At 30.4% G+C, this 14551-nt stretch overlaps 1 protein-coding gene and 1 pseudogene across 1 annotated transcript; one reads left to right on the top strand and one right to left on the bottom strand.

The window, feature by feature from the left end:
- Positions 1–3883: 3883 nt before the first annotated feature.
- LOC8281246 lies at positions 3884–5935 on the top strand (annotated as a pseudogene).
- Positions 5936–6275: 340 nt separating this feature from the next.
- On the bottom strand, positions 6276–8702 carry LOC8281247 (cyanate hydratase). The gene is made up of 4 exons (XM_002532833.4): positions 8392–8702; positions 8195–8266; positions 7362–7470; positions 6276–6615 (listed from the first exon to the last, which is right to left on the bottom strand). The coding sequence occupies exons 1-4, from the start codon at positions 8658–8660 to the stop codon at positions 6571–6573; spliced, it is 495 nt and encodes a 164-aa protein (XP_002532879.2). The 5' UTR covers positions 8661–8702; the 3' UTR covers positions 6276–6570.
- Between the last annotated feature and the right edge of the window lie 5849 nt (positions 8703–14551).

Below are 14551 nucleotides of genomic sequence, written 5' to 3' on the forward strand. Positions count from 1 at the left end.
TGATAAATTGCTGGAGGCTTATATTTTTCATTTTAATACTTCCACCAGTAAGCTTTCTTTTCTTTTTCCCTTTTCCCTTTCCTTAATCTCTGTACTGAAGCACTCTTTTCTTTAAACACCAAAGTTTCCTGATATAAACACATTTGTTTTCCTTTCTTTTCCATTTTCTTTCCTGTTTTTTTAGAAAGAAAAATCATCTATTCTGATACTTTGTACCTTTTTTTTTTGAGCCATGCTCCTTTTCTTCTTCCTTGCTTCTCGTCTTTCACGTTATTTTACGAGTTAAACAAATAATAAAAAATTGTAACTACAGAGAAGGATATCTAGACATAGATGGACAACGAAGTAAATACGACTCTTTTTAAACAAAAGATACGAGTGGGATGTGTTCAAAATTCTGCAACTTCTAGTCACTTCCAAACTCATAATATGAATCACTTACGCAAGTACAATATAAAAGGCAAATGCATATGCCATTGCCATCGCTCGCCGGAAGATTGAGACTTAACCCAATGACTCATCCACTGCATCACTGTTTATTAGTCTTGAAACCATGTGTTCTGTCTTCTGCAAGGAAAAACAACAGAATTCAAGTGTATGCTTCAATTAACTTACCATGGAGAAAATGACTTCTTACATAGACTCAAAGGTAGGTTTGAATGACCATGAAAACTTCGTTTGGAGAATTACATATCATGTTGCAGGATCTCCGAGAGTGCAGGACATGCATATATGATCTAGTTTGCACGAAACTTCAAAAAAAAACATTTCTTATTATTTTTTATATTTTTATTTATTTTTAAAAATTTTAAAAAAATATCTTTTTAAGAAAAACTTACTTGGATTTCCTATTTTGCGAAAAGTTTTAAATTTTTTTCTACTTATTTGTTTTCTATTTATAAACTATTTTTAATTTTTTCTATTATATAAATTTTTTGTTATATTAATATTCTTAATTTTTAATTATCTTTTATCTAAAAATCTTTATATACATGTATATTTTCTTATACATTATTTTTCTCTTAGTCTATAATAATTATATAATTGTAAATATAACCAATTATATTAATTATATATAAATTGTAACTTTTATGATGACAAAAACAATGAACAATAGAAAATTAAAAATTATTATTTATTTTATATATATATAGATTAATATTTTTCAGACGTTTTGTTTTCTAATTTTTTCTAAAAAATTTATATTTTGATATCGTATTGTGTGGTGTTGCATTTTCCGTACAACCAATATAACATATGCCCAATCAGTCCAAAAGTTTATGAGTATCTTAAAATAGTAATACCTTCAGATAAATGGTTCAAATGGCAAACATTTAGAATTTCGTAAAGTTAAAAATTCATTGTTTTCCCATGAGAATAAATCAGAAACATGAATAGAATAAAAATTAGCAGATCCTGAATCTTTATTTGCTACCACCTGTGGTGAAGCTGTACAAAGAACAAAACACAGATGGTTTATTTGTTTATAAATTTTGCTGTTTTTTTATAAAAAATTTTTTATCTAAAATTAGTGTGTATTTTCCTTTATAATTAATTTATTAATTTTAAATAATAAAATATATATTAATCATCTAATATTAAAATATATAATTTAATATCAAAATTCATAATATTATAATATGTCTCACTCTATTATTTATCTATCATTATGCAACAAGCCACTTGCCACTAAAGTTGGGTTTTTGTGATTTGCTGCTAATGCCTAATACAGTTTTTTTTTTTTTTAGCTGTAAAGATGACAATATGGTAAAAACCGCTATAAATATGAGCTTCAATTCAGCCCTGGTCAATAATTTCTTGGTTAATTACTATATTCCTCTGTAATTACTTTTTTAATATTTACAAATTATATTTTTTATTTTATAATTTTGTACTAAAAAAAATTTCTCAGACTTTCTGTTAAATAATTGTTAACTAATTTTGATTTATATAGCTCTTGATTTCAGTATAATACAAAAATTGCTTTTAATATTTTGTCTATTATATTAAAATTCTCTTGTATTTGAAAGTCAATATAATATTTAACTTTTTAAACTTTTTATTGAAGTTATAATTCTAATATAAAAAAGTTAATAATAAAAATAATATTTACTTTTTTTGATAGTTCAATTTAAACAATATAAATTTTATAATATTTTTCTAAATATAAGTAATTTTTAAATTTTTAGATTTTGACTAGGACTAGATTATGTTAAAAATTAGAGTAAGCAAAAAAATTTAGTTAATTATTCTTATACATATTTATAGTTTTACTCAAAATAAAATTTTATCCTAATTTAATAAAAAAATTAATTTTAGACAAGTCTATTAGTTAATAATAAAGTTAGTGATTCAGTTGAAATTTCTTTTACCAATTTAATTTTTTAATTGTTTTGATCTTAAATAAAATAAATAATAGGTGATTTTATTAAAAGATAAGAAATTTCTAAAATAATAAACAAATTATAAAGACCAATTTATATCAAAATCAGAAAGTAGATAGAATAAACTATACTTAGTTAAAAATTGTTTAACAAAAATAATTTTTTAGTATAAAATTATGACATACAAAGATAAAATATATAGCGTTTAAATGTTAAAAGAATAACTAATATAATATAGAAAAATATGGAGAGCAATATATATATATATATATATATTGAGACATAGAATATATTTTTGATACGTACACTTATTTTTAATATGAGATGAGGTGTGAGTTTATATGAATTTTTATGATTTTTTTATTATTTTATTAATTAAAATAAGTTACATTCCTAATAAATAATAATTTTAATTTTAAAACATAAGATTTTAATTATATTTTAATATTATATTAACTAATAATTTAATTTTTTAATTAGACAATGATTTTAGTTTTAAAAAGTAATATTTTAAATTATATTAACCTATAAATTAGGTTCCTAATTATACAGTAATTTATAATTCTAAAAATTATAGTATTAATTATATTTATAATATTAGTTTACATAATATTAAAATAGAATATTAAATATTTTTAGAATAATGTTTATATTATTACACTAATAAAATTTTACAAATTTAGAAAAAACATTCAAAAGTATTTAATTTATTATTATTTTTTAAATATTTTAAATTATTATAAGATATTAAAATTCTATTAAATCTTATCTATAAATTTAATTTTATATTATTATTTTTTAAAATAATAACAATAGCCACATGATACATTTATTATTAAAATAATAACAATAGTAACATGATACACGATTAAATGACTAGTTACCTTTAACTTTAATCCATCAAAATCAACAAGTTATTTTTTGAAAAGGCAGTATTCTTAAAACTTATAAGACCTCGTTTGGATTAAGAGATTCTGACATCCATAAATCTTATGAAATCGCTGGCGATGCCTAAATTTTCTTTTATGCAGTGAAATTGGGTTTTAGAATTTGACAAACTACCAAACATACAAATTTGTGGCTCCACCTTTCATGCGATCTGTCCGGAAACTCAAAAATTACTGCACCTTCATATGGACAAGCATTAATTAGTATTATTTAATTGCAGAGACATCAATTAATTAGTATTATGTTCTGATAATAATTAAAAAATTCTAAAATAACTAAATAAAAACTTTAAGATTTTTTTCTTTTCCTTTTTTAGTTTAAACGGCAATCTGCAGTTATTGGCACTATTTCAAAAAAATAAACGGCAATCGTGCATGTAAAAAAGCTACTCTTTCAAAAACATAAACGGCAAAGTTGTTGGCACGTTAAATGACATACCGATACAGGATTGAGATTCTCTCCAGTTGACCCTCACAAAACAAGAAGAGTAAAATATTCCTATATTATTGATTTGCAGATTGCATATGTATGAGAAACACATAAATCTTAAATAACAAACAAGTTGGAAGCTACTACAGCAGGTACTTCCATGACAGCAAGTTTTTAATTATTCTGTACTTTTCATAACAAAAAAAAAAAAGAAGATGGAACCTATGATGCAAACAGATCCAGAATGCAGACAAGAATAGCATATCCCTTTTTGTTCTAAGGCCAACAGAAACATATTCCCATAAAGGAAAATAAAGACGGGGGTGAAGTATGCTATTCCATATCATTAATTAGCTAAGAAAAATGGGTTCACTTGGAGGCAGAAAACCTCATGCAGTATGTGTCCCATATCCATCACAAGGTCATGTTACCCCTATGATGCTTGCCAAGCTTCTGCATTCAAGAGGATTTCACATAACCTTTGTCAACACAGAATTCAACCATACGATTGATCCGGTCTAGAGGACCGGATTCTGTTAAGGGTCTGCAGGATTTCCGATTTGAGACCATACCAGATGGGCTGCCACAGTCTACTTTTGATGCTACACAAGATGTTCCTTCCTTATGTGATTCAACAAGGAAGAATTGTTTGGCTCCATTTAAAGAACTAGTAAGCAAATTAAATTCATCATCATCAACTGAACTGCCTCCAGTTAGCTGCATAATTTCAGATGGAGTTATGAGTTTTGGCATAATAGCTGCAGAGGAATTAAGCATTCCACAGGTTCAGTTTTGGACTGCCTCAGCTTGTAGCTTCATGGCATATCTACACTACAATGAGCTCGAAAGAAGAGGCATCATGCCGTACAAAGGTACATCTTTCTTGGCCTTCCTTGATTTACTCTTATAGAAGAAAAATCATTCAATAAAACTCATGTACGTTATGCATGAGCTTATAACTATCCAATCAAAGTTAAAGTATGTTCACTAGAGAATTGCAAGGTCGTGCAGAGAAGCTCACTAAGACAGAACCTTTAAACAATAATGACTTAAAAAGTTTATATAAATGACATACCAGTGTCTTAACTTTTATCTTTTATTGTTTCAGTTGAAAACTTCCTCAACGATGGCATCAGTAATACCCCAATTGTTTGGATCTCTGGCATGACTAACATCCGACTGAAGGATATGCCAAGGTTCATCAAAACCTCAACCGATGAAATAATGTATGATTTCATGGGATCAGAAGCATGGAACTGCTTGAACTCTTCTGCAATTATCTTCAACACATTTGATGAGTTTGAATATGAAGTTTTAGAAGCTATAACTGCAGATAAGTTCCCACACAAGATTTACACAATAGGTCCACTAAACTTGCTTGCAGGGGACATATCAGAAAGTAAATCCAAGTCATTGCATCAAGTTTATGGAAAGAAGACTCGAACTGTCTTGAGTGGCTTGATAAAAGAGAAGTTAAGTCTGTTGTGTATGTAAACTATGGAAGTGTAACTATCATGACAGCAGGACACTTGAAAGAATTTGCATGGGGCCTTGCTAATAGCAAACACCCATTTTTGTGGATAATAAGGCAAGATATAGTAATGGGTGACTCTGCAATCTTGCCCCAGGAATTTATTGAGGAGATCAAGGACAGAGGATTCCTAGCAAGTTGGTGTCAGCAAGATCAAGTGCTTGCACATCCATCAGTTGGTGTTTTCCTGACACACTGTGGATGGAATTCTACAATGGAAGCTGTTAGTCATGGCGTGCCTATAATCTGCTGGCCGTTTTTCGCTGATCAACAGACTAACTGCAGATATGCATGCACTAAATGGGGGAATGGTATGGAGGTCAATCATGATGTAAAGAGAAAAGAAATTGAAGGTCTTGTTAAGGAAATGATGGAAGGGGATGATGGGAAGCGGAAGAGGGAAAAAGCATTGGAGTGGAGAAGAAAAGCAGAAGAAGCTACAAGCGTCGGAGGATCATCTTACAATAACTTCAGTAGATTCATTAAGGAGGCTCTCCATTGTGATGAGCAACTTGTAGAATGAACTCGAAGCAAAGTAACAATGAGGGAAACTATTACGGGGTACTTCATCTATTTTCACTATGTTTAAGTGCGCAATTATTTAATAAGAAGCAGGTTGATTATATTAACCAATTTCTCTGGTAATCATTCTAGGATATTATAAATTGCTGGATGTTTAGAGAGTTCATTTCAATACCTCAACCATTAAGTTTTTTTCCTTTTTCCTTTTTTCAAATCTCAATTGCTGCTTACAATTTCTTTTCCTTAATCGCTGTACTGTGAGACTTTTTCTTTAACACCACAGTTTCCTGACACAAACTTTACATTTTGGGTCATGTTCATCTTCTTCTTCCTTTCTTTTCCTTTTTCACCTTACATTCACTTTTATCCATGCAATAATAAATTTAATTACTAAATGAATGAAAGATAGAACAAAATTGTAATCATAAGGAAGGATATTCCACATTCATGGACAAAAATAATTAACATGAACTTCATGAATAATTTTAGGAGACTGTTTTAAACAGGAGATACCAGTGCAATTTATTTATAGTTTTGCAACCTTTTACTCATTGTCAACTCATAATATGCATTAGTATGCAAAGGAGTATATTATTCTCTATCAATATTAGCCCTATCGAAGTACAATAAAAAGCGCATGCATATACCATTTGGCAATGCTTGCGGGAATGTGAGACTTACTCTGGTGACACCATCCACACATCAAAAAGGACAAGGAGCTTGTAGCATCAGCATCAGCATCAACATAAAGATTTATTAATTTCCATTCTGCCTTAATCTTGAAACCATGTGCTCTGTCTTCTGCAAGGAAAAACAAAATAATTCAAGTATATGCTTAAATTAACTTCCCAATGTGAAAATGAGATAGTATGTTCATTTCTTACGTAGACCGATGGGTTTGAATGACCATACAAATTTAGTTTCTAGAATTACACCTTACGTAGCAGAATTGTGGAAAGTGCAGGATATATAGCACGCACAATAGCAAATCAAGTCCTAAAGTTGATCAATATCTTACATCATTGAGGAAAGTAAGCATTTCTTTCCTATTTTCTTCTTATCTAGTTTGGGACTGATAGAATGTTGTTGCAGAGCGATGTAAGAATTTAATTTCCATACATTCAACATACACACAGTCATGCTGAAAATTGAAACTACATGTGTGCTTCTCATCTGTTTTTCACAAAAACTAAGTCAACTAATCACCAACCATACAAGCTATAGTTCTAGGGAGCTTTTTATTTTTTATTTTTTTCTGTTCATTGCTCAATTGCCTTTATTATACAAGGAGAAAGTAGGGAGTCTTGAGCTTAGATACCACTGACAAGGTCAATTGAAATTGGTTGTTGGATGCAAATTTTGTTGGAGATGATTTACTAGGATGAACTGTAGACATTGCATTTGTTTTTGCTGTTACTATAATTCTGTGTTTTATAGTCATTCAATCTTTATCTAATTTTCTTATGCTTATCCTATGGCCACATAATCGATAGTAGATGCATAAATTCGTGTTGCATTAACTACCATACAGATTAAAGTCAACAAACCTGCTCTGAATAAGGCAAATACTTCCCATCAAATGTCACAACTACACGATCTTTTCCATCCACACCTTTCACTTTGTCAACAGAGCAGTAGAAGTCTATGGCTGACATACTGACCAGAAAAAGAAAATGTAGATAAGAAAATGATCGGGTGAATTAAGTTGGTCATACATATAATTAAAAAATATTTTCTGAACAAACTTTCAGAAGCACTTAAGAACAGTTGCTAATAAAACTAGTCCATAATCAATTATGGGATCAAGATTATTTAAATGAAGAAAAATTAAAGTGTACTATCAATGCATTTGCAATCACACAAATACCTGTACTACATATAAATGGGGTAAATCTAAAGACAATCTTTTGGAATGCCCTTCTGAAATCAAATACAAAGGCAATCAAATGGAAGTTATATATCCTGGATCACACTAAAGCTTGATACATCCGGAAATCATATATATCTTGACATTTGGAGGAAAAGGCCACACAGACTTGGAACTTATTACATATTTTTTGATTTACTTTTCCAGCTTAGGCTTGACGCATAAACAAATTTCGTTATGACTTTGAAACTTCTTTCTAGCTGAAAAGTCAATTTTTTTTTCTTCTTCTTTCCTATTTGTCTTGCTAGTTCGATGCTGCCTAACTGAAGAAGCATAGGCCTAGTCTTAAAGATGATAGTGCTTCTGTTAACTGCTGGAAATACTTCCAACGATATAGCTCTACTATTATTCCCCTAATCAAGGAACCTTAAAATTTGCAAGTCCCAAACCATTGGTCTTTAAAATCAAAGTCAAAGATATATATTAAAAAAAAATCATGACAGAATCACTTACATGCCATCACCAAACTCCTCGTTGATAATTTCCTTAATGCTTTCACCAAAATGCATAACTGCTTCATTCAACCTACAAAAATTTCATGTCGATAAATTTCACAATTCTTAAAAATGAATGACGATAAACGTATTTCAAAGAAACAAGCAGAAGAATTAAAAAATAAGCAATATCTTGAAAAAGAGATGAAAACCCACCTGTAAACAGATGGTTCTTGGATCAAGTTAGGATCATAGGACCTCATGGGTGGTCTCATCATCTCCCCGAGAAGCTCATCGGAAAGTTCTGGCAGTGCTGCTCGTAGCTTTAGAGCAGTATCGGGCTTCAGTTGGGCTTGGCGTCTGAATAACTGGGCCACGTACACGTTGGTCAAACCAGTCTCCTCTGCTATCTCACTGTAGCTCTTGCCGGAGTTGTGTTTCACGGCCAGTAGGCGGTTGGTCAATGTGGCTTTGGTCTCTGCCATTATTTGATACAGAAAGAGTCCAAAGACAACTTTGCTTTCTTTATATCTATATGCATTTTATAGCATAAGTGTGTGGATGACGATGCTGACTCACATTTTTCTTTTTGTATTTTTATTTACGCACGACCACTGGCGAGAAAAATCTTTAAAAAAAAAAAGAACCTACGGAAAAATTAATCGAAATAGAATCGATAAATTACTTAACCAAACAGGAATTATGTTAAAGAGATGACACCGTGCATATCCAGTCTTATATCATCTTAAAAATTTCAGTTCAGTTCACAGGAATTTTAACCTATTGAAAGAAAGGGAAACAACAATTGAATTGTGAAAATCCTGAAAGATCAACAAGCCTTCATTTAATTATGCGAAAATTACATTGTCCCTCAATTATTGGCTGTGTTTTAAATTTCAATTTGTGTCACATAAGTCTCTGACTTTCGATTTGAGTAACATAAAACTTTCTACCACCCAATAACTGGTAGAGGAGTAACAAAGATCACACGTGGCAGTTCATGTATTCACATAATTAAAAGATAAAAAATAGGTAAGCTTGAATCTTTGGACACGTCATATTATCCTTAGCTCATTGACGGTAGATGTTGTCTTGGTGTCAATACCACTTGAGGCTACCTTTTTTCCAGTCCCAACACGTTTGCCCCTTAAATTATGCTTCATATTTGCCCTATGTGGTTCTTGTAAACCCTAGCATTCAACTGTGCTGTCTCCATAAGCACCTCTACGTCTTCATCCCCCTCAACTATGTTATAGTTTGAATCAACCAAACCATCCTCAACAATTGGAGCAGTAGCATTAAAAATCTCTACAGGATTAACTTCTAGTCCAACATCAGCACCAATAGAAACACTTTCTTATTGTCCATCTTCCTCACTCTCATCTTCACTTTCCTCTTCTTCATCACCTTCATGTTGGTTATCTTCACTTTCCTCATTAGCGTCCTCAAGATCATGCTCCACTTGTTTATTATTCTGAATATCAAAAAGAGGTACATTATCTTGCTCACTAATCCCCTCAACATCTTCAGCAACACCTCTTTTCATTGTTTCTACACAAGCTAATGAACTAGGTTCAACTCTATTACATGTTTCCTCAATCTCCTCTATCCCTACACTGCTTTTCTTAGGGAACTAAGGATTAACAACATCCTTAACCTTTTCAAACTCAAGTATTTAACATAGAAATAAGTTTCAAATAGGCCCCTAAACTTTGCGGCCCAGGCCAAATAAGCCCTTATGAGCTTTTTAGGCCATTTAAACCCAATACTTGCAAATTTGGATCAATTCACCCCCCTTTTTGGCAAAATACAAGAGCGTGATTTGCACTTCCATAAAAAGGAATACAATAAAATAAATAAAATTTAAAGTTTTTAAATTAAATTTAACATATAGTAAATTTTTATGATAAATAAACAATCACTAAACATCTTTCTAACCACCACCATCAATAACACTACTTCCACCGTTAAGAACACCATCATTAACACCCGTCGTCAATGCCACTTCCAGCAATACAGCCACCGTCGATGTCACCTCCTACGATAAAGTCATTGCCAACGTTGCACTATCGTAGAAAAAGCTCCTTCCCTGAACAAAGCCACCACCTTCTTCGATAAAGCCACTGCTCCCTACAACAAATTCATCACCCCAAAAATAGAAATTGATGGCAAAAAATAGACGAGCACGAAAGGGTGAAATCCAACAGCAGCAACAGTCGATGTTGTTGACACCATTGTCGCCGCTATAATCATCGTCATCACCCACTATTGTCGCCTCGATCGTTGTCATCGCCCATTGTGCCTCAACCGTCACTACCGCCATAGACATCCCTTTCTACCTCACAACGATGTTGACTCACCATCACCAATCGATTCGATGTTTTCTTTTCATTTCAGTGGGTTGGGTAGAATTTTTTAGTTAAAATTTGATTTGCATTTGTTTCCTCAAATTCAACATCAATACAACACTTGTTGTGTTTCATGTTGTTCTTGAACAAGATCTTAATACTGAGACTTTCTGGTGTTTATAGAAAGAGGAGAGAAAATGAAAAGCGGTGGTTTATGACGGTAACGACGATGGTAATGGTGATTTATGGTGTTAACAACGGTGGTAATGGTGAGGAGATCGTGAATTTCTTGACTAATATTCACTTTTTTTAATTAATACTTTTTAGCTTAATGTAGTTTAATTTTTTTAGTTTAACTATTTCTATTGATAAATAAGAAATTCTATTATGTTTCAATTATTTTTTATAGTAAAATGGGAAGTGTAATTCACGCCCTTGTCTATCCCAAAAAAAAAGGCTAAATGAACCATAAGTGATAAAGTTTGGGTTAAAATGGCCTGGAAAAGGTCAAAAGGATGAAGTTGAGGAGCCTATTTGAACCTTATTCCTTTAACATACACATCCACCTCCCCCTAATGTCATTTCATAAACAGAGACATCGTTTTCTAAAACCTTCAGCCCTGAATAAGATCACCATGTGGCAGCCTCGAATGATACATCATGGTTCCCCAATGGTCTTAATCTTTCACCCACACATCTATTCTAATTAATGATATCATGTCCACTTCAAACTCTCTAAATCTATATCACCATTGAAATATCCTTATTCCCCCAATTGCCCACCATGATGCAGAGCTATTGTAAAGGTTTCAGAGTTAAATGACATTTATATGGCGCATGCAAAAATCCATTTAAGCATTTTTAAACTATTGTATTACTTTACTCAATTCAAGGATCTGCTTTCATTTTTATATACTATTAAACTATACAACAAGCCAATCGAGCAAGATCCTCCATGCAATGAGAGTTTTTCAATAATATACCTAGGACGTTGTTGCCATCTTCTAAGACCCACCAAACAATCCCACCACTTCTTATTTTTGTTTACAATAACTCTGCTTTACAGCCCCACCACCAACCTTTTCGAGTAAGAGTTAAAGCCTGCAATATTTACAAACAGAATCTATTATTAATCTTCGAAGATTTAAGACAGCCTTTTCCAAAAAATACAAGGGGATGTCATTACCAGACGAAAGAGAAAAGAATGTTTCTTCTCTTACAGAGAAACAACAAGATTTTGCAAGGTTTAGGTTACGGTTTGGAGAAGCAATGGCAACGGGCAAGACAGAGCTAGCAATGAGAGAGAGGGGGGTTACTCTCAAACAGTAACTTCCTCAAAAAATGAGGTGAGGGGTAGGTAAAAAGAAAAAGAGATGACGTATACAAAAGTCAATGAGCTAAGGGTAAGGGTAATATGATGTGTCCAAAGATACAAGTTGGCCTGTCTTATTTTTTAATTATATCAACACGTGGACTGCCACCTGTGATTTACGTTGCTCCTCTAATAGTCATTGGACGTTAAGAGAGTTTTCTGTTACTTTAAGTCCAGAGAGTTTTGTGATACAAATTGAAATTTATATATAGTTATAATATTAGAGTGATAATTGAGGGATTATTAATGTAATTTATGCTTTAAATAATTCAAAATTTAAAATTATAAATTATAAATTTTAAGAATAAAATTTGTAAAAATCTTGAAAGATCAATTTACAAGTAACGTATGATTATTGATAAAATTCTTCTACTTGTTAAAAGTTAAGAGTAGATGTTGGGTTTTTTTTAATCGATTCGATTTATATTTTAAATTTTATAGTTTATTTTTATTATTAATATAGGTAAATTGATGATCTTTCTAAAATTTTAGTTCACTTTTTTATTTAAAAAAAGTGATACTTTTTTAGCCTTGGTGAAGCCCTGAGTAGATAAAAAATTTATGATAAATCTTTATCATAAATTTTTTGTAATCAGGCCCTAATTATGCCAAAACATATAATCTTTCTACATTTCAATATTTGTACGTTTATAAATTTTTATATATAAGAAATTAAGTTATATGTTTCTTCATAGGGTTAAATACTATTTATTTCTTGTAGTTTGATTTAATATATGAGTCTATTTCTGTTTTTATTATATTAAAACTCCCTTGAGTTTAATTAAGGTGACTACCACCACCTTATGTGTTAGTCGAAAGTTTAAGCTGGTAAGTTAATATTACAATTTAATCCTTAAACTCATTATCAAGTATCAAATTCATCTAAAATTAATTTTAGTATCATATTAAAGTAAAGTTTTATTTTCAATACAAGTTAGTTTTAGTGTCTAATTAAAATAATAAATTTAATATTTTTTTTACTCTAATTTTTTATTTGTAATACAATTTAATTCAAGCAAATTTAAATGTTTTAAAACTACTTATATTTATAATAATATTATGAAATTACCATATTGTTTAATTTTAGTTATTAATATAAAATAAATATTTCTAGTTAAAAAATATCATTATTACTATTTTTATTATATATTATAGTTAATTATATAAAAAGTAAAAATTAAATTAAACAATCATGTCTTAATCTAGTGAAATAATCTAGATACCAAGTTGATAATTTTACTATCAATAAAGAATATCATGATAATCTTGTATATTAAAAACATCAATTATTCAAATGAGATTAATACGAGTAAAATTTTTATTTTTAATATAGTTTAATTTTAGTGCCTAATAAAAATAATAATTTTTAACTATTTATTTTATTTAAAATTTATAATTAAAATATATAGTAACTTAATAATATTAAACAAAAAATGAGTGTTTTTAATATATTTAGACTTTTTAGAATTAAATTATGCTAAAAGGATAAAAGATAAATAAGTAAAAGAATATTAAGTTTATTATTTTAATTAAATACTAAAATTAACTAGTGCTAAAAATAAGATTTTACTCTAATTGATAATAAAATTAATTTTGGATGAATTTAATATTTGATAATAAATTTAAAAATTAAATTAAAATTTTAAGTTACCAGTTTAGTCCTTCGACTAAAAATAAAGGGAATAGTATATAGTTTTATTAAAACTCAAGAAGATTTTAATATAATAAAAATAATACGGGGACTGAATCATATATTAGATCAAACCTCATAGGACAATGATATTTAACCTTTTTTCATAGCAAAGGTGGATTCTTCCTAGAAGAATATGTTCCTTGGCTTTTTCCATATATAAAAAAACTAGTTTATATATTTGAACTGCATTGAAGAATATTATAAATTTTTTATTGTATCTCTTTCTATTGTCCTCTTTTAGGATTTTCTTTCGGGCAGTTGCTGGTGGCTGTTTCCACCGACAACCTCGTATGTGGTCATTATAGGCTCTTTATCTCTTTGTTGTCTATTTTTCTCTATATTTATTTTGTGGTTTGCTTTTTAGTTCCCCCTAGTTGAACGATATACTGGTGGTTTTGTACATTTTTATTGTATAGTTATATTGTTATGGTTATTACTAGATGTGGTAGTGCGGCTTCATCCACCTCTCATGTCCGTTGATGTCCTTTGGGTGTTCATCACGTGATAAATGTGAATATAAGAGAGTTAAAGCTGTTGGAGGTGCAAAGGAGTAAGGAAGAAAGTTTATCATGTTCATGGGCATGGGTATCCGCCCGGCCCGTTTAGGCCCGTACTTTTCAGGTCGGGCTTTGACAATAATTTTTGTATACAAGTCCAGCCCGGTTTGAATCCATAAAAAGCTCGGACTTTTCGGGCCGGGCTTGGGATTTCTATAAAAATTCAAGCCCGGCCCGGCCTGATGTTTAGTTTAATTAGGAAAAAAAATATTATACCTAGCATTCAAATATGTGACTTTCAACTTATAATTAAGTGCTACATACTACTTAGCTACCTATTATTTTTATTTATAATTTTATTGTTATTAATAATATATTTAAATAAAACTAAACTCAAGCCCGACCCGAACTCGCCCAAGCTAGACCCAAACCCGCCCAAGTCCAGACCCGATCCGTATTTACAGGT

Source organism: Ricinus communis, chromosome 7 (assembly GCF_019578655.1).
Source record: "Ricinus communis isolate WT05 ecotype wild-type chromosome 7, ASM1957865v1, whole genome shotgun sequence".
NCBI lineage: Eukaryota > Viridiplantae > Streptophyta > Magnoliopsida > Malpighiales > Euphorbiaceae > Ricinus > Ricinus communis.

Bases quoted from the DNA above. Each gene is read 5' to 3' on its own strand.
- LOC8281247 (XM_002532833.4), bottom strand. From the start codon at position 8,660: ATGGCAGAGACCAAAGCCACATTGACCAACCGCCTACTGGCCGTGAAA. The intron at 7,471-8,194 runs GTAAGTGATTCT...TTTTCTGGTCAG, and splicing joins GAGGAGTTTGGTGATGGCAT to TATGTCAGCCATAGACTTCT. The intron at 6,616-7,361 runs GTTTGTTGACTT...TTTTCCTTGCAG, and splicing joins ATTTGCCTTATTCAGAGCAG to AAGACAGAGCACATGGTTTC.